At 34.6% G+C, this 19802-nt stretch overlaps 1 protein-coding gene across 1 annotated transcript in view; it reads right to left on the bottom strand.

Annotated features, from left to right (window-relative positions):
• LOC150100206 (bifunctional purine biosynthesis protein ATIC) overlaps positions 1–19802 on the bottom strand; it is a 307282-nt gene that overhangs the window by 178507 nt on the left and 108973 nt on the right. The window contains exons 6-7 of the mRNA XM_090403041.1: positions 14758–14836; positions 1489–1561 (exon numbers count right to left, since the gene is read on the bottom strand). Of these exons, the coding sequence (XP_090259167.1) occupies positions 1489–1561; positions 14758–14836 (152 nt within the window). The remainder of the gene's footprint in view (positions 1–1488; positions 1562–14757; positions 14837–19802) is intronic.

A 19802-nucleotide genomic window follows, 5' to 3' on the forward strand; every position in this document is an offset into this window, starting at 1 on the left:
AATATAAGATCTGATAATGGTGGAGTCTTGACAACTAACAGACTGATTTGGAGGAAAATTGTAGATAGGAAGTTAGTAATGATGTAATTTTTTTCATGTAGTACTATCATATCCTGTACACCCCTTGAGGGTACATGGCAGGAATTTGATGATGATGATTACAACAGTGATTATATCCAACAAAAAATATTTTTATTTAATTCAGGTAATTCGTGTAAGTTAAGAAAACATAAAGTATGAAACAAATGCATAGTATAAATAAACTTATAAAAATTACAAATTGTATGAAAACTTCATTGCACGAGCAATGCATAAATGTTTTAGGCAAAACATTTATGCATTATGTGCAATGAGTAATATGTGCATTATTGCATACTTCGACTAGTTTAGCTATCAAGAAGTTAGTAATAAGACCTTGCTTACCACTATGCTGCAGTCTTTCTATTCAGTTCATAATATGAGGCTAAACAAATATCCAATTGTCTAGTGAATTTTCCGGAGCACTCCATTGAGGGATCATTATCCGTAAAATAACTTCCTTTCTTGATAAGTCCAATTCTTCTGCTAATTTCTTTAAACTGAATTCTTAACGGATTCATCACCATCAGAATCTTCGGAAGAATTTTCCCCGCCATTTGGTTCGACGTCATCTATTAATTGTACCAGTACCTCCTCATTTAAATCTATTTCCCTATCAATTAATTCACTAATTTCGTTTTCAACCATATCACAAAAGCTTTCTAAGTGTCCATTAATATAAAAATAAAATTTTTACATAAAAAAAGCATTACATATCATATGTAACGCACCAGGAAACAAAGTGCTCAGCTTGAGATTAACACACTTATGATTTTTAATGCGCTTTCCTGGCAGAAATGAAGACAATTTTCAACAATAAACACTTTATACGATAAACAATTGATGTACATGCATGCTAAAGGGTATTTCCCCTAATATAAATTCGCTACTTATAACTACGTGTGCGATATGGGCAGATGCAAATTTTATGAAGGTAAAATTTGATTTTTAAGTCTCGTGGTGAAGAATATATGAAAAGATAAAGGGTTACTACAATTTTTAGACCACATTATATCGAAACCGTGTTGAACAAGAGTTACTACAAATTGTAGACTGCGTTATATCGAAACCGCATTGTATAAGTACCACGTTATACGAGGATTACCTGTATTTGTAATCTTTGCTGTGACCCTTGAAATTCAACTTACTTTCTACTAAACTCTAAGATCCAGGATACAGATGCAGCACACAAACATAAACAGATTTCATTCTTCGATAAAGACCTGTTCACATCTGAAAATCTTTTAGATCATTATTTTCCAAATTTTCTGGCATAATTCCAATTAGACTTTAACTGCCGGCATGCTGCTTTCACATGTAATAATATAAACTAATATATAATAAGAACAGAGTGCAGTTTCAAACTACTGTTTTAGATAAAGCACACCATTTTTTTGTTTAGACCTTTACCTTAACTGCAAGTTGTCTTCTAAGATCTGGTGTGGTGCTGTGACTTGGTAATGATTCCAACTCTTTAGCAACACTATCAAAAAGAAATAACAAAAACAGACCAAAAGATTATTTTGTTTATAGCAATTAAATACATAATGAAATAAAAACACATATGAAAAAATGTAACATATGAATCTTAGTTACTCAATTGATATAACCAGAAGAAAGAACATACTACACCTCCAAATCAAAAAATTAGAATAATCAAATAAAATGTGTTCTTTCCTTTAGTGTTACACAGTGACCAGCATTCATTTCAGACAAATTATGGAGACTAAAACCGTGTTAGAAATAATTACTTTAATTTCCCAACATTTCGATCTTCATATTAAGGCCATCATCTGGAATATACACACACACATATATATAGAGACAAACTATATTACATTTCAAACAGTATGCCAAAGGGACAATGATTTGATTAACAGTTATTCTACTGGCCTGACATCTAGCTTGTCTCTGTGTGTGTGTGTGTGTGTGTGTGTATATATATATATATATATATATATATATATATATATGTAGAAAGTATTTTACCTTGGGTATAATAAATGTTAAGAATACCAAGCAATTTTTAAACCTGGTTTTACTCCATTTCCCAAGTAAGCAAACAGACAAAAAAAGTCAAGTTTGCACCTGCAAGTGATGCAAGTCTAGCTGATCCTACAGGTAGTGCAAGACCAAGGCAACTCGTGGTAAAGGTGGCATGAGCTCTGATCACTAATCTTTATATTTACCCTTAATGCCAAAACACATCTCCAAGAAGGAGATGCATGATGTTTTGTATTAAAAGCAAGAGGCCACTACCCAGACCGGTTTCGATCTTTATTGAGGTCTCATCAGTGGGAGCTAGGCTAGAAATACCAAGATTTAGTAATGCAGAGCTCATAAGTATGAGCTTACGGCTAGAATTAGAATAAAGGCTAGAAATACCAAGATTTAGTAATGCAGAGCTCATAAGTATGAACATACTTATGAGCTCTGCATTACTAAATCTTGGTATTTCTAGCCTAGCTCCCACTGATGAGACCTCAATAAAGGTCGAAACCGGTCTGGGTAGTGGCCTCTTGCTTTTAATACAAAACATCATGCATCTCCTTCTTGGAGATGTGTTTTGGCATTAAGGGTAAATATAAAGATTAGTGATCAGAGCTCATGCCACCTTTACCACGAGTTGCCTTGGTCTTGCACTACCTGTAGGATCAGCTAGACTTGCATCACTTGCAGGCGCAAACTTGACTTTTTTGTCTGTTTGCTTACTTGGGAAATGGAGTAAAACCAGGTTTAAAAATTGCTTGGTATTCTTAACATTTATTATACCCAAGGTAAAATACTTTCTACATTTATATCTCCTCCAGAGATTTTTATTTAATAAGGTTAAAACACCTTATGGCAACTTGTTCTGGTAAAATACTTATGAGCTCTGCATTACTAAATCTTGGTATTTCTAGCCTAGCTCCCACTGATGAGACCTCAATAAAGGTCGAAACCGGTCTGGGTAGTGGCCTCTTGCTTTTAATACAAAACATCATGCATCTCCTTCTTGGAGATGTGTTTTGGCATTAAGAGTAAATATAAAGATTAGTGATCAGAGCTCATGCCACCTTTACCACGAGTTGCCTTGGTCTTGCACTACCTGTAGGATCAGCTAGACTTGCATCACTTGCAGGCGCAAACTTGACTTTTTTGTCTGTTTGCTTACTTGGAAAATGGAGTAAAACCAGGTTTAAAAATTGCTTGGTATTCTTAACATTTATTATACCCAAGGTAAAATACTTTCTACATTTATATCTCCTCCAGAGATTTTTATTTAATAAGGTTAAAACACCTTATGGCAACTTGTTCTGGTAAAATACTTATGAGCTCTGCATTACTAAATCTTGGTATTTCTAGCCTAGCTCCCACTGAAGGTCGAAACCGGTCTGGGTAGTGGCCTCTTGCTTTTAATACAAAACATCATGCATCTCCTTCTTGGAGATGTGTTTTGGCATTAAGAGTAAATATAAAGATTAGTGATCAGAGCTCATGCCACCTTTACCACGAGTTACCTTGGTCTTGCACTACCTGTAGGATCAGCTAGACTTGCATCACTTGCAGGCGCAAACTTGACTTTTTTGTCTGTTTGCTTACTTGGGAAATGGAGTAAAACCAGGTTTAAAAATTGCTTGGTATTCTTAACATATATATATATATATATATATATATATATTTTTTTTTTTAAATATTGAATGACTAGAAACCGAGAAAAATGAAAACAAAGAATATCCAAGATTCTTTGGATATTGGGGTCATTGGGGAAAACAGCATAAGAAAGACTATTCCAGAGAACAGAGGTGAAGGCAGAGGATGAGAATTTGTTTCAATGGAGTGGAACAGTATATGAGTCTTACCACAGCTGTTCTTACATGATTAGAGGAAAGTGAAGGGACGGTAGCAGCCAGTGAACTGGAGAAGTGCCCATGGAAATACCTACAGAAAAGACATAATGCAGCAACAGATCCATGGGAAAACAAATGAGGGGAGTCAGAGAGCAAGAGGGTCATCGATTAAGTAAGCTGCTCACTTCTGAATACAATCAAGCATTCTGAGGGAGGTCTTGGTAGCATCATCCCAAATGTGGGAACAGTATTCTGATGTCTGGTGGATTCAAGCTTTATAAAGTTTAGGAGTTGAGCAAGAGAGAAGAACTGTTTGGAATGAAAAAAAAAACCAAGCTTTTTTGAGGCAACAGAGAATGTGGACCTAATATGCTTATGCCAGGATAGGTTAGATGTGAAATTTAACTCAGAAGAGAAAACTGATCCTGGTTAGTAAACAGAATAACTGTCAAATGTGAGAGAGAGTAAAGCATGGCCTTTCTTCCTGAAGATGAGATAGGACTACATTCTGATGGCATTAAAATTCACCAGGTTATCATCACCTCATTTGAGACTGAGAAGATCACTGTTAAAGGTCTGATCAGAGACGACCCTGAAGAATGTTAATTACCTCAGCACTATAAGGTTTTGAAAATGAAAAAGAGGAATGGAGAGTGCTGTAATCAGCAAAGCTATGAACAGGATTGAATGTCAGAGAGAGAGAAAGAGGCCATTGATATATAGGAGAAAGAGTGTAGGTGAAAGCACAGAACTCTGGAGTACATTAGCATTGGTGGGAAAATCTGATGAAGGGAAACACCATGATTTGCAACAAATGGCCAAAGAGGAAGCTGGAAATCCATTCATATAGGGAAGAAGGAATATCATAGGATGGGAGCTTGGTAAGAAGGTCATGATGCCAAACTTCATCAAATGCCTTGGAAATATCAAGAGCAATCACTTGAACTTTCCCAAACTTTTCCATAGCTTGCATCCAAAGGTGGGTGAAGTTGGCTAGTGGAATGTGAATAGTAGAATCTATACTGGTGATCATTAAGTTGGTGCATCCCCAAGTAGTGATACAATTGGCTTTTGAAGACCTTTTCCATTATTTTTTTGAGTGTTCTGAAGTCAGGATAATAGTTTGATAGTTCACTTTTATCTTCCTTCTTTATTTTGGGAACAGGCTGGATAAAAGCTTGCTTCCAAGCTGTTTGCCAGGTGCAAGACAAAAATGATAGGTTGAAGAAGTACAACTGGAGAAATACCATTAGGACTAGGAGATTTATTGATATCAAGGCTTCTAAAGTAGTACGTTTTTGATTCCTTCCTACAAGGTTTATTTGCTGTCATAAAATAGTTCTCTGTATGTACTGAAAATGGAAAGAAAAGACAAACTAAAGACTCTTTTCATTTATGTACTGCAGCAATTACCTGTCAAAATGTATGTAATTAAAATATACACCTGCTTGGAAAGAAGAAAATGGACATCTAGTATGAGGAACAAACAGCCATAGAACCCACTTAATAAGATGTAGGACCTCCTTTTGATTCAACAACTGCAGCAATCCTACATGGCATACTTTCCACAAGAGTATGATAGTGATCAATGAGAATTTTGGACCATTCTTCCTAATAGGCATGTGATGAGGTCCTGGAGACTATGTGGGGGAAAGATGTCCCTTGACCTCACCCAGTTCATCCCACATATATTCAATAGGGTTGAGATCAGAGCTCCGGGGAGGCCAGTCAATTATGGTAATATTCACATCCTCAAACCATGCAGTTACAGCAGCAGCCTTATGACACAGTGCACTGTCTTTCTGAAAAAGACAATGGTCAGTTCCATAGAAACACCACAAAGCAGGAAGCACCACAGTGTCCAGAATGTTATGGAGTTCAATGTTTGTGGCACCACAAACAGGTCTGTGGTTAAAAAAAAAAAAAAAAAAAAAATCACACAGCCACCTCCAAATTTCATAATTGGGGTTACGCACTCTGGTAAAAGATGTTCACTGAATATCTGCCGCACCCACTCCCATCCATCGGCTTGGTAGAGGGTGCAGCATGATACATCACTCCATAACAAAACAGAGCTTTCTATGTCCTACTGTACCCACTCTTTGCACCACTGAAAACAACATTGCATGTTTGTTTGTTTGTTTTTTTTTTGGGGGGGGGTAATGTTGGGCTTGTATATTTACCGTGGAAACCCATGTCATGAGCCTCGGTTCTGAATGTTTTTGTGCAGATTTTTGCTCCTGTCGATGCCCAGAATATTATCCTTCACAGCATCCTACAGTCATGTTTGGTGAGTGTGGTGGGTCATTCACTGTGAGTAGTACTTGCAGTTAACTCCCTGCACTTCCATATCAGTGTGGTATCATTGATTGTTGACATGGAACAGCCCAATTTGTCAACAATTGCCGAACAGATGCCTGCAACATGGCATCCTATCACAATGCCTCTTGCAAATTCCATCAGCTCCCTTCTCACAGCCAATTCACCAGGAAACAGTTGCACCAACAACCTCATATTCCTCCAATTTATACTAGCTACAAGCATGTGACTCATTACATGACACAATGCATCTTGCCCATGGAGTTGTCCATTGACTTCTTTCAAAGCAGTGTATATCTTTCATAACTACTTTTCTATCAATGCCTTTCTTCCAAATCAGTCAATCATTAAATTTCAGGCATATATACCCTCAAAGTACAGTATATGATAGTACCATTTGATTAAGTTCCGGTTATTATTAATTTTCTCTCAACATTTTCCTTCAAATTAATCTGTTATTTTCAGGACTATAGTATTATTAGATCTTATATTTCGATCTTCTAGGATGCTTTTGCATCAATCCACCCAGTTGTTTCCATCCTGATTTTTTCAAGCCCAGTATTAAACACTTGTTTTGCTAACCTTCCTTTGTTGAATGCTAACAATGTGAATTTCCTTCTTAATATCTTCATTTTCAATATAATGCTGACAATCATACCACCTATTCACTCTCCTAATTATCTAAAAACACTCATGGTTTCTAGTCCTTGTTTAACTATTTGCAACCCAACTGTCAGATCCATAAGTTAAAACTGGTTTGAACACTGATGTATGTTGTACTACTAGTTTAGCATTTTGGCTAATTTCTATTTATTACATACACATTTATCCAAATGCTCCCCATACTACTTTGCTTATTCTACAATCTATTTCCATATTTTATTTGCCATCTGCACTAAAGAATTCACTGAAGGATCAAAGATATCTGGGAGAAGACCTCCATACAGTCTTTTAAGGAATATGGAGAATTGACCAGGGCTTCTGATCTAATGTCCAATTCTCAACTTCTCAGAGTGCACTCCATTAGTAGGTATCTACCTGGATACTGAATGAATGAGAATGAGCTAGAAATTTGAGATTTAGCTGACCAAATTATATTGTGTACTGGCTTAAATCAAAAGAAACAAGATGGCATAACAAGATGAAATGTCATCTCAGTTGTGGCAATGGCCTCACTGTTTCATCACAGAATCAGGGTATATTATTAAAAAAAAAAAAAAAAGGAAATATTTATTTAAATAACTTTCACAGATTACACATGTAACAAAAATTAAATAGAATTTATTCAAAAACTCCAATGTATTTCATCCAACGATATGTGGACATCATCAGGGAGATAGACCATTAACTACATTCAAAAGATGAATCAAAATAATGAACCATAAATCATGCATATATAAGCTCGTGTTTCAGTCATAGCTGAAGTATATGATATTACACTATGAAAGTTCAAAGGAATGATTGTGTAGATAAATATTATTTTAAATAATTATTAATTAAAAAAAACTTGTGAACAATTCAGAAAACATTGATTAATTCAGCCAGGAAGTCAAGTGGTGAAGTTGCCAGCGAGGATAGAAAAATTAGAATTCCATGTTGGACTCGGGAAGCTGAAGAGTATTCATGGAAATCATAGCAAAAATTCCTAGCAGTAAATCAGCATATGATCTGAGAGAATACACATAAAATTTAAGACAGCAAAGCTATATGTAAAAGTAGCTAAATAAAAGTCATGGTAAGAATGTTGAAAGATCAATATCAGGAAGGTAGCAAAATATTCTGAAGGCAATTGGAAAGCTTACAAATGAAGGAAAGAATACTGTAAAAAAGGAATCAGAGGTTCAATGAAAACTGAAGACAAAGGTATTCTAGATGCCTGGAGTAATTACTCTGAACGTTTGCTAAATGCAAGAAGTGACAGAACAGTGGCAGGAAGTATTGCAGAGGAATATAATCAGGAATAATATCAATACTTTAGGTGGAAAGCTACGGAAAACCAGAAAGGTGCAAAAACTCAAAAGCAGACATAAATTTACGACTTTACTACAGTTAAAATTTGAATGTACATATACATCGATACTGTTTTGTCAAGTCTCTGATGTCACTAGGCCTTATATTTTGATCATCTAAAGCACTCCTAACTACATTAATTAACCTATTAATTCAAGAGAAGGTATGAGAGATGGTTATGACAGGTGAAGGTATGTGGTCTCCCTTGAAGAGTTCCTAACATTGGTCTTTTTACAGTCATTCCTCACAAAAAAAAAAAAAAAAGTTGGATAATTAGAGGACCAGCTAAAACTTTTTTTATCATGTTAATCCCCCAGCCTTATAAAATTTTGATGTGTGATTGGAATGACTTGCCTTTGAAGCTGGTGAATGCAGATAGTGGGAATGAATTCAAGAGAAGGTATGAGAGATGGTTGTGACAGGTGAAGGTATGTGGTCTCCGTTGAAGAGTTTCTAACTCTCCTAAGGTTTCTTGTAATTAATAATATCCAATCCATATATGAAAGGATGGAAAACCCATCACACACACACACATTAGTGCTATAAGTGGTCATGAGGTTAAGATGAAAGGAGGAATCTATTGATGTGTTTCTTTAACAACTAAACACTAGTCTTGGGGAAACAGAATGAGAGAAGTGGTTTCAAAGGATAGAGGTAGATAATGAAAGAGGAGAAAGAGATGTTGGTTTGGTGGATTTCAAGCAGGACAGTATATGAGAATTGACTAGAAGGTGCTTACAGTCTTGGAAAAAAGTGGAGGAACAATGGTAACCAGTTCAGCAGAACGCTGTGCATGGAAATACCTACTGAAGAGATCTATGAAAGAGTGACTGGAAGTACAGAAAAGTGAAGTGGATCTTTCTTACATGAAATAAGATAGGTCTGTGTTTTGGTATTATTGAAGTTAAAGGTTATCCTTTCCCTATTGGCAAATGACAATAAAGTCAGAGTTTAAGACATTGGTTATGGAAGATTTTGAAGATTCAAATGATTTTGCTCTATAAGCTATGTCAAATGAAGAGGAAGAATGGTATGTACTATCATCAGCAGGTACGGATATGATTTGAAGTTAGTGAGAAAAAAGTCGTTTACGTACAGGAAAAAGAGAATGTGGTAAAGGTGCAGAGTCCTGGTACTCTAGTACTTGTACCTGGTACTTGTGTCTAAAGATTGACAACAACAGTTGGACTAATGGTGACAGAATTCATATTGGTGATTACTAACTAATAATGGTCTCCAAATCGTGAAAAAGTTGGCTGCTAGTAAAGTACCTGTCAAGTAGGAAAGCTGAAAAGGTGAAATAGGATTGGTATTAATTGGTATAGAGTGCAAGAGATCATCAATGCAGGTTGATAGTGTGGACAAAGAATAACAGTTACGTTACCAGTTCAATGCCACACAATGTAATGTTATGCACTTTGGGATGAAAAGATTACAAGCTAAATATTATATTGACAGAACTGTACTACTGCAAGAAGATGAACAGCAATTTAGGGATGAAGTTGGACAGGAAGTTGATGTTCGCTGGACATATCGTAAAAGTGGGAAAAATAGTTCAAAGGATCACGTGGATGTGGAATAATGCAGTAGCAAGTAGAAGTGAGGGAGTTATTAATCCTCTTTATAAGAATGATATGACCATATTTAGACCACAGCTGGGTTTCTTAGCAGTGAGAAATCTAAAGGATCAAGATAGGGATCTGTAGAATGCTTTTTACAAGACAGACCAAAGGCTTCTGGATAAAATTTGATTGATAGAAATATATATGCTACTAATGGGGCTTTAATATGAGATAGATGCAGAAGAAATTTTTCAATACAGAATAAGGTAAGAGAATAAGGGGTTCCCCTAGAAGTTGTGTAAGAGTGTAACAAGGACATGAGTAGATGTTTTTTTGCTTGGAGAGTGATGAATGAGCACAGCAGTCTAAGTGCTTTGTCAATGAATGAATTTATGGATGGATATTATTACTACAGAATCTCCATGGAGTGTATGGACTTGTCATTGGATGATCAGCTAACTCATTCCACAGTTAACTACAATATATCTATCATACTGAACCTGAAACGCATTTATACTCTCAGCATTCACAACACATTCTGGTTGTGAATTTACACAAGGAGTGCTGAATGTATGAAATATATTCAGCACTCCTTGTGTAAAAATCTCCTCATAGTCCCCCACCCCCCTTCAAACTTTCATGAATACTTTTTATAATCCCTTCAATAACATAAATGTTTCGATTACACTACCTCTTTTCTGCCTATCTACCAACTCTGAAATTTATATTCCCCTTGAGTTGACAGAAGATCCCCAGTCACATTAAATATTACTAACAAATAAGTTAAATAGCAAGGGTAAAAAAACAGAATCCTGCTGGACACTACTGGTTACCTTCTTTTTTTGAGACATTATCCCATCACAAACAACTTGCTAGTATTGTTCAGAGCAAATCTCTAATACATCTAGCTATTCTATTATTCCTTCCCATGTCATGAATACACCAACATGCGTACTACCATATAACACACATCAACATATTATGTAGTAATAATGCCTTTGCAAAGAATTTCCCTTATCCACTATATTTATCACCTTATAAAATGTAAGGAGATAGCTTAACAAGACCTATTCTTCACAAATCTGTTTTTACCATCACAGGGAATCCTATGTTCATCAACCCACTACTGCATTCTATTCCTAACAAACCACTCCAGTACTTTGACTACAAATACATATATAGAGTAGTCTATAATTTGCAACTTCTGTTCATGTTTGTTAGTACTATTTTGCCTTCTTTCTGCTGCCTGAAGACCTTTCCTACTGAAAGACTAATTAAACAGTTAGAATAAAGGCACAGCACATTCTTAAGAATGCATGGCAATATACCATCCAATCCCACACATCTAGCTCAATCAACACCCAATACCTCTGACTCCCCTATTATTTGTCTCCCTTCTAGGTTTGGTGCATCACCACATGATCACCACCATATGTAAGGCACAATGTTTGAATAATCATTAGTGGAGATTTCCCATGATGAGCCTTCAGAAATGGCTGGCTATTGTTCATCAAGAAGGGCATACATCTGATTATGGACATACAGTTTCTTCCAGTCTATCCTTAACAGACAAGTTATAAGATACTTCTGTCAAAGGATGAAATTTGTTCTTAGAATGAACAGACACTGAATTTGATGCCTGGTTTAAAATAAATAAATAAATGTAAATAAATTACATTTATTTAGCACTTTGACTATTTTATCAGACTCCAGATATACAAATGAAAGGCATATAATGAGTTTTTAAATCAAATAATCCCAGCTCTCTATGTCAGTATCTTAAGGATAACATATTGCTGAGCTAGATACTGTGTGTGTGTGTGTGTGTGTGTGTGTGTGTGTGTGTGTGTGTGTGTGTGTGTGTGTGTGTGTGTGTGTAGTCTTTTCAAAAGTTCAGGTTTTCAAAAACTAAAGTTCAATGCAAGTTTATCACTAGCACATGAACAAACTGGCACATAACACAGAAAACTTTATAAAACAAATGGTATCAATGTTCTACCTGAGGAAAACTGTAAAAAGTTCAGAAATGTGATCTATCATATCACCTCCAAAACAGAAACATTATAAGATGATATAAACTGGATTTAATAGGTCAGAGATTTTTGATACATGTTAGCCTACTAGTTTCGCCATCTGACTGGTCTTCATCTGGGCAAGATAACTCTATACAAAAAACAGCTTAAATTACAACTAATATGAATGGATGAAAAATATCAAATTCATATGAACCATTACACAAACGCATGGAGCGTGTATGTTAGCAGTTGGTCAGTCATTGTTTAGCAGGCGTGTCCTATAATTGGCTGCGAAGTTGAACTCTGATGTGCTGAGCGATCTCATGAGTGATTTCCAGATGTCACCCTTGGTTTCTGTTTAGGCTACCTCTTGAACAGATCACTACTGCAGCTTCTTTTATTGAGCGGGAGGTGTAGTCCTCTTCTATGTACGGCATAGTACTTTTATCCCATTCAATATTGTTGTTTGTGTTGAAAAATGGAAAGCTAAACCAGAATTGTCTTCTCTTGTTGTTAACGACTCCAATATGTTCCTTATTTCTAAATTTCTAGAAGTTTGTCGTATGTAATTCAATCAGCAAGAACATGGGATGTTATAAATTCCAGGGTGTTTGTAGAAAATCAATCTTGTCTTTTGGTGACTGTAACATATTGCGACCAGTCTTTATTGGTTTGAAAGCAACTCGGATGTCGTGAGGCCTTAGCAGGTTGGCAATTCTTTGTGAAACTGTGCCAGCAAAAGGAATGGAAACAGAAGTACTGTAATGAGTTTCTTGGGTTTGCTGTTGGGAGGGGGGGGGTGGAGAAAAGAATCCTTTTTATTAATTTTTTTCGGTTAACCATTGTTTGTTAATGTTTTGAAGATAAGATCTAATTCATTTGTTAAAACTCTGTCATCTCTTATGATACATACTGTTCTGTTTTTTTAGCATATGTATAATGCTTAAATTTTTTGTGAAATATGGTGCAAAGAGGCAAAATGCAGGTAAGGGCCTGTGTGAGTTGGTTTGCAGTATACATTTAGGCCAATGCTAAAATCCATTTGTTTTTTGATATTGTGGTTTGTGTTGGAAAAATGGAAAGCTAAACCAGAATTGTCTTCTCTGTTGTTGTTAACAGAGTTTTAATAGATGAATTAGATCTTCTCCTCAAACATTAACAAGCAATGGTTACCTGAAATTCGACTTTTTAAAAAACATTATTTTTGAAAAAGTCAAATGCATAACATGAAAAATTCCCAGAGCCCCAAGTAACATATAGCCTGCTGGTCATGTAAAATTGCTAAGTCATCAATATTGTTAAATGAAGAAACCAGCAAAATACTCAATCAAGGTTATACCTTTTTCATTTGCACTAAAAGAAGCGCCTAAATTAGAATTATTGTGAATATTGAACTTTTGATCTAAGTCTGCCTCCTACAGTTGCCAACAACATTAGTTTAGATGTTGATTGGTTGGTTTATGGATGCAAAGACAGCAAAGGTAGTAATGTACCATTACAATGGTTACAGCTGCACACAAGGTAATATAAAATAAATAGCTAAATAATTAAATAACATGTTATGTAAAAGTAAACAAATTAAAAAAAAACAACTGATCAACAGTGTATCTACATATAATTTACATTTATGATCAAATGTATTTGTATAAATTAATTCTTTTTAAGATGTTAACAACTTCATGATCAAATGAGTCCTAACTGATAAATGTCCAAGTCTGACAAGGCTTATACATAGCTCAGTAAGATCAATAAAAATTTCAATCCATTCTCAAACAAAGTGCTATCATTTGACCAGAACATGGCAAATGGCAAGACAAGTGCCTCACTATTCACACATTGGTGGTCATCAGCCCCTCAATAGATAAGAAAGTGTAAGAAAACTGTGACCTACATGGAGCCTAGCAAGAACAATTTCCTCTCTTCTATTTCTAGAGTTGACTAGACTGACAATACTTAATTTCAGGCTCAATCTCATGCAATTTATTAGCCAGTACTTCCTGCCATTGAATAATTAGCTTTGCTTTTATTAACTGTCTGTGGTCTGTATATGCAACTGACAAAGTGTACATGAAAAAAAAGTATGAGCCAACATAGCAGTTAGATCTGCAGTCTCATTTCCCTTAATTCCAATGTGGTTGGAAATTAAAAATTTTCAATTTATACAACTGGATACTGACTATACTCAGAGAAGAGATGACCATGTCACTCCATATTACCATAGATCCCTTAATGAATTCTCTCCTTTCAAATTCTCCTTCAATGTCAATATCTTTCTTATACAAAATTCCTCTGCATACTCTTTACATCTTTTTTTTTTCCACTTATTTTTCCATCAACCTTTTTCTCAAATTAAATTAGGGATAAACTTTAATGTAACTTCATTTATCTTTCTAAAATATATATCTTGTTCTTCATATGATGTTGCTTTCTTCAATTTCCTTGCAACTTTTTTTCAGATATTTATCTTTCCTAGCCTATATCTGAAAATCTCAGCTATCTACCATTCTTTGATCAGAAGTTTCATATTTCTTCTACTATTTGAATAGTCTCTTATGACAGCTATTTAACATCTTTCTTTCTCATTAATTTAATCAGATATTTTGCTTCTTTTATTATGATATGCTTTGTTTCTTTAAATAGTCTTCCTGTCTTATCCAAGTGGTCTGTCAAAAATTCAAAAAAAATTTTAATTTTTTTCAAACTCCTACTTTAAATGTTTAATTTATGTGATTTAAATCAAATGTATGCAGTAATCCCTTTGTTCCTTATTAGCACTTAATTTCAATTTAACTTCAGCAATCAGTATCATGAAACTATTCATCTGAGTGATTCCAATTCTATTGAAACTGTAGACAATGTATGCCAAAAACATATGTAATTAAACTTTTTTTATGTCATGTTTTATAAACTTCATATTAGTCAACTTATATCTCAATATTTTACCTCTCATAATCTGAAGGATCACATATAACTGTAACACGTTCATGATTTTTTGCAGCTGCACGAAGAAGTGTAACACCACCTATATTAAATTTTTTTAAAAAAATTACACAATTAAAAAACAATTTTAAAAAAAAAGTGTCATTGATAGGTATTATTTCTGAAAAAAATTCCATGTTATTCCTCTAAATAAATATTAATTTTTATGGCTATTTTTGCCTATTTTTGTTTAGGGATACCCCTTTTTTTATAATGTCATTGGATTTTTACTCAGTTTTAGGGCATTATTGAAGTTAAAGACAGATACATGAAGACTATATACTGGAATACATCACCATTGAAATATCTAAATGTTTTTTTTTTTTTCTTTAATTTCTAGTAAAGAAAAAAGATTTCCATTTATGCATGTCTACAAACTGTCAAATTGTACATTGTCAAATGGAGTTTTCATTTGAATAAATCCGTATGCCTAAGATTGCTATATGGATTTCAAAAATGACATTCTTTCTGACTCATATAACAATTTTTCACAAACTGGAATATGGGTGTTAATTTTCTTAAATAAAGATGATATTATAGATACCATAAATTAAAATATGATAAATTTAGTTTAATCCTTTATCCCAGTGAGAGCAAACGAAGTTTGCGCCTGAAAATATCTTCAGGACTGAATATAGTGTTGTACTATCTTACCTGGCAAGTAGTACAACATTTTTTCCCAACATCTTTATCCCAGTGAGAGCAAATGAAGTTTGCTCTCACTGGGATAAAGGATTAAACTAAATTTATCATAGTCTAACCTAGTGAAAAATAAACTTTCAACATCTTTCTCTAAATCCAGAGTAATTTAATAAAAAAAAGGTGGAAAACCTTTTGGCAACTCCTATAGGTAAAGAGGTAAAGATGACCTTGCTACTGCTTCTGCCTGGTATCTCCAACTCTGGGCCTGGCGCCCACTGAAGAGCCCTCAATAAAGGTCGAAACTAGTCTGGGTGGTGGCCAATCCCTTAATGCATAACATTATACATATCCGCAAGGAGATGTGTTTTGCATTATGGGAGATACTGGGATAGGAGTGTTGGTAGCTTGCTACACTTTTGCTACGAGTTGCACTACTTACCCAGGTAAGATAGTACAACACTATATTCAGTCCTGAAGATATTTTCAGGCGCAAACTTCGTTTGCGCCTGAAATATCTTCAGGCGCAAACGAAGCGCCTTTATCCCAGGCGCCTGAAATATGCGCCTGGGATAAAGGATTAAACTAAATTTATCATAGTCTAACCTAGTGAAAATTAAACTTTCAACATTTTTCACCATAAATTAAAAACAGATGAAAAAATGAAAGAATATTTTGTTTAAATAAATGTTTATCTAGAATTCTTAAGTGAACACAATTTGAGCTATCAAACTGATATATAACTGTCAAATTGCTACTGCAATTGATAACTACTCTCATCCAGGGCCGAGTCGTGCGGTTGTGCAGACTGTGTGCAGCACAAGGGCGCTTGAAGATAGTGGCGATTTCACCATGGGAAATAATAAAAAAATATATATATATAAATTTTCTTATTCTTGAATTATATCATACTATATAAATATCGCAATTACAAATTATAGTTAATGCAATAAAAATGAAATATTAAATCAGTCAAATTATTATGAATTCTTAATAATCTAACAACATTTTTAACTTAATACATCACCAGTTTTTTATAATTTGTTTGAAGTGAAACGTTATCAATATCACCAGAGATTTTATTTCACAGAGTAAGCATCGACTCAGCGAAAATTGTATAAATATTCTCGATTGTTTATTTTTAGTAGAAATTGTTAGTTTAAGAAAGACCGTGAATTCATTCTTATGCTGTGCTTTGCCCAGTACCGTCAACAGGGTGTAGGATAGAGGCAGCCTGCCTCACGACGCTGCTTAATAAGGGCGCTCGTTCAATTATATTACGGCAACATATTTTACAAAAGTACAGCATTTAGTTTAGCAAATAAAAAAGGCGCCAGTTCCCATTGACAGTTAAATATGTGCTTATTATATTTTATTAATAAAAAAAATTACAGTCATACATACTAAAACTAAATATTTCAGAACCCACTTAGTAGATACTTAAGGAAACAACCCATAAAGTATCATACGATGTGAATTTCATAAACTTTTATATTCTATATATACATATATTAAATTATATTATACATGAATTCTCCTACTCAAATTGCGAATCACTATCGTCCCCGACATTCACATTGGAGGGATAACTCGCTCCCTGCAGTAAACAATACGCCCTCCACAACAGCAACTATACTGCAGAAATTAGTTTTATCATGTCACTGAATAAGGTGTAATATATTTCTCAACAAATAGTGCAATTAGAGACAACTGGGAATATATAAACACTAACTAATAATCACGTCTCCCCTCCAACAGAAACTGCTGTATAGACTGGAGCAAACCACATGTTGCAGGTGCAACATATGGTTTTGTTTGACAATACCCCATCATGAACGTGTTAAAACTAAGAAATATATAGTGAATGCATTTCAGATATTATGGAAATAGGTTTAAGAGAATTAGCATTTCAATTCAATTGTCAGCTTGTTTTGTTTGGGTCGTGCCATCTTTTGTTAATACCGCACCAATCATATGCACATCTTAATAGTTGCTTTTTTCTACTGGCCTACAATCATGCACATCTTTCACTTCTCGTTAGTAATTTGTCAAGGATTGTTCATTACGTATCTAAAGTCTTAAATTACTGGTAATTTTTGCTTTTGCTTGATATAATGGGAAAGAAGATGATTTGGGCAGATAACTTTGATTGCACACGAGGAAACCGCTCTCGAGGACAGAAGAAGTGATAGAGAATAGAAGCTTCTTGGTAAGTCATACCCATTTTCAGTTTTTTTTTCTGAAAACTTAGTTTTCCAAAATCCACGCATATATCTCGCACCACGATTTTTTAATTTTAATTTTGGGAAAAAAGTGCGAGTTATAGTCGAGTAACTACATTATTTTTTTAACTTTAAATTCTAAAGTATGGATCATTCGTTCAAGACTGGATTTATAAAACGCACAAAAGAGAGCAATATAGCAGATGTAGAAATACGCAATTTCACTTGTCTCATTGATGATAAATTATTTATATTAAGTAAAAATGTATAGTATCTTTATAAATTTGGTTCTATTAAAAAAAAATAAATTAATGATAAATTATTTATATTAAGTAAAAATGTATAGTATCTTTATAAATTTGGTTCTATTAAAAATAAATCAGATTTTTTTTGTTTAAACATACACCTAAATTCAAATAAAACAGACATTTACAATGAAATATCATTGTCATAATCATCATCAAATTCCTGCCATGTACCCTCAAGGGATGTACAGGACATGATAGTACTACATGAAAAAAATTACATCATCACTACTAACTTCCTATTTACAATTTCCCTCCAAATCGATCTGTTACTTGTCAAGACTCCAACATTATCAGATCTTATATTTCTATCGTCTAAGGCACTTTGTACCGTATTAATCCACCTATATCTTGGTCTTCCTCCAGGTCGTTTTGCTGCCAACCTAGCAGAGAACACTTGTTTTGCTAATCTTTCTTCGCCCATTCTATTTAAGTGACCATACCACCTGATGATTAGCTCTGCTAACGCATTCCTGGATGCTGACAATGTCAAGTTCTTTCCTAATATCCTCGTCTTTAATATGATATTGCCATTGATGCCATCTGATAATGCCTATAATCTTTCTCAGGACTTTCATATCTGCGGTCTCTAGTCTTTGGTCAAGTGTTTTACTTCTGACCCAGCCTCTCAGATCCATAAGTTAAAACTGGTTTGAACACTGTCTTGTATACAGCTAATTTAGCTTTCTGACTAATTTCTCTCTTATTCCATATGAATTTATTCAAATTGACTTCCCCCCATACCAGCTTTGCTGATTCTGTTGTCTATTTCTATATTTAATTTACCATCTTCACTAAAAATCGTGCCTAAGTAGCTGAAATGTTTTACTTGTTCCACAGGTTCTCCATTCACAACATAGTTGACATTTTCAATGATTCTGCCTATTTTCATTGTCTTTGTCTTTTTATTGCTGACCTTCATACCATATCTATTACAACAGTTATTCAATTTAGTCAGAGAATCTTGCAGACTTGTAGTGGATTTATTTAGAAGTATAACATCATCCGCATAAAGCAAAGAGCTAACATTAACATCTCCAATTTTGATATCAGGTTTAATACCACTTTCCTTCATAATGTGATCCATACAGATAATGAATAACAGAGAGAATAATGTACATCCTTGTCTGACACCAGATTTAGCATCAAGCCATCTTCCTGTACTTCCTTCAATTCTGACTGCTGGCTTACAACTCAAAGACTAAGTATTGCTTGATATAATGCCCCATTGACACCATATAACTGTAGCATATTGAACAGCTTCTCTCTTGGCACCTTGTCATATGCCTTTTCCAAATCCACAAAACTTAAATGCAGATCTTTGTTATATTCCCATGCTTTCTCGACTATTTGTCGTAAAGTGAAGATCTGATCCTGACAGCCTGTAATTGGCCTGAATCCAGCTTGTTCTTCACCAAGCTTTTCTTCCACAATTCTTCTCAACCGATTCTCAAGTATACTTGCATAGATCTTGCCAGGAACACTCAGTAGGGAAATACCTCTGTAATTCTCACATTCAGTTTTATTTCCCTTTTTATATATGGGTACTATGAGAGCTCTACTCCAATCATCGGGAATTCGTCCGTCTGTCCAGGCTTTCTGAACTATGCAGTGCAGCCACTGTAAGACTCTTATACCATCATACTTCAGCATTTCTGGTCGAATATCATCTACTCCTGCTGCCTTTCCACATTTCAAGCCTTTGATGGCTTTTTCTACTTCAAATATGGATATGTATTCCTGACTGCATGCCTGGTCAATGTTTTTTACCACTGTGCTATCACTGCTTGTTTCATTTAGCAATTTCTCGAAGTAATTACTCCATACTTAAAAAATATTATTA

This window comes from Typopeltis vanoorti, chromosome 13 (assembly GCF_054136105.1).
Source record: "Typopeltis vanoorti isolate ZY-2024b chromosome 13, IOZ_Tvanoo_1.0, whole genome shotgun sequence".
In the NCBI taxonomy this organism is placed as follows: Eukaryota; Metazoa; Arthropoda; class Arachnida; order Uropygi; family Thelyphonidae; genus Typopeltis; species Typopeltis vanoorti.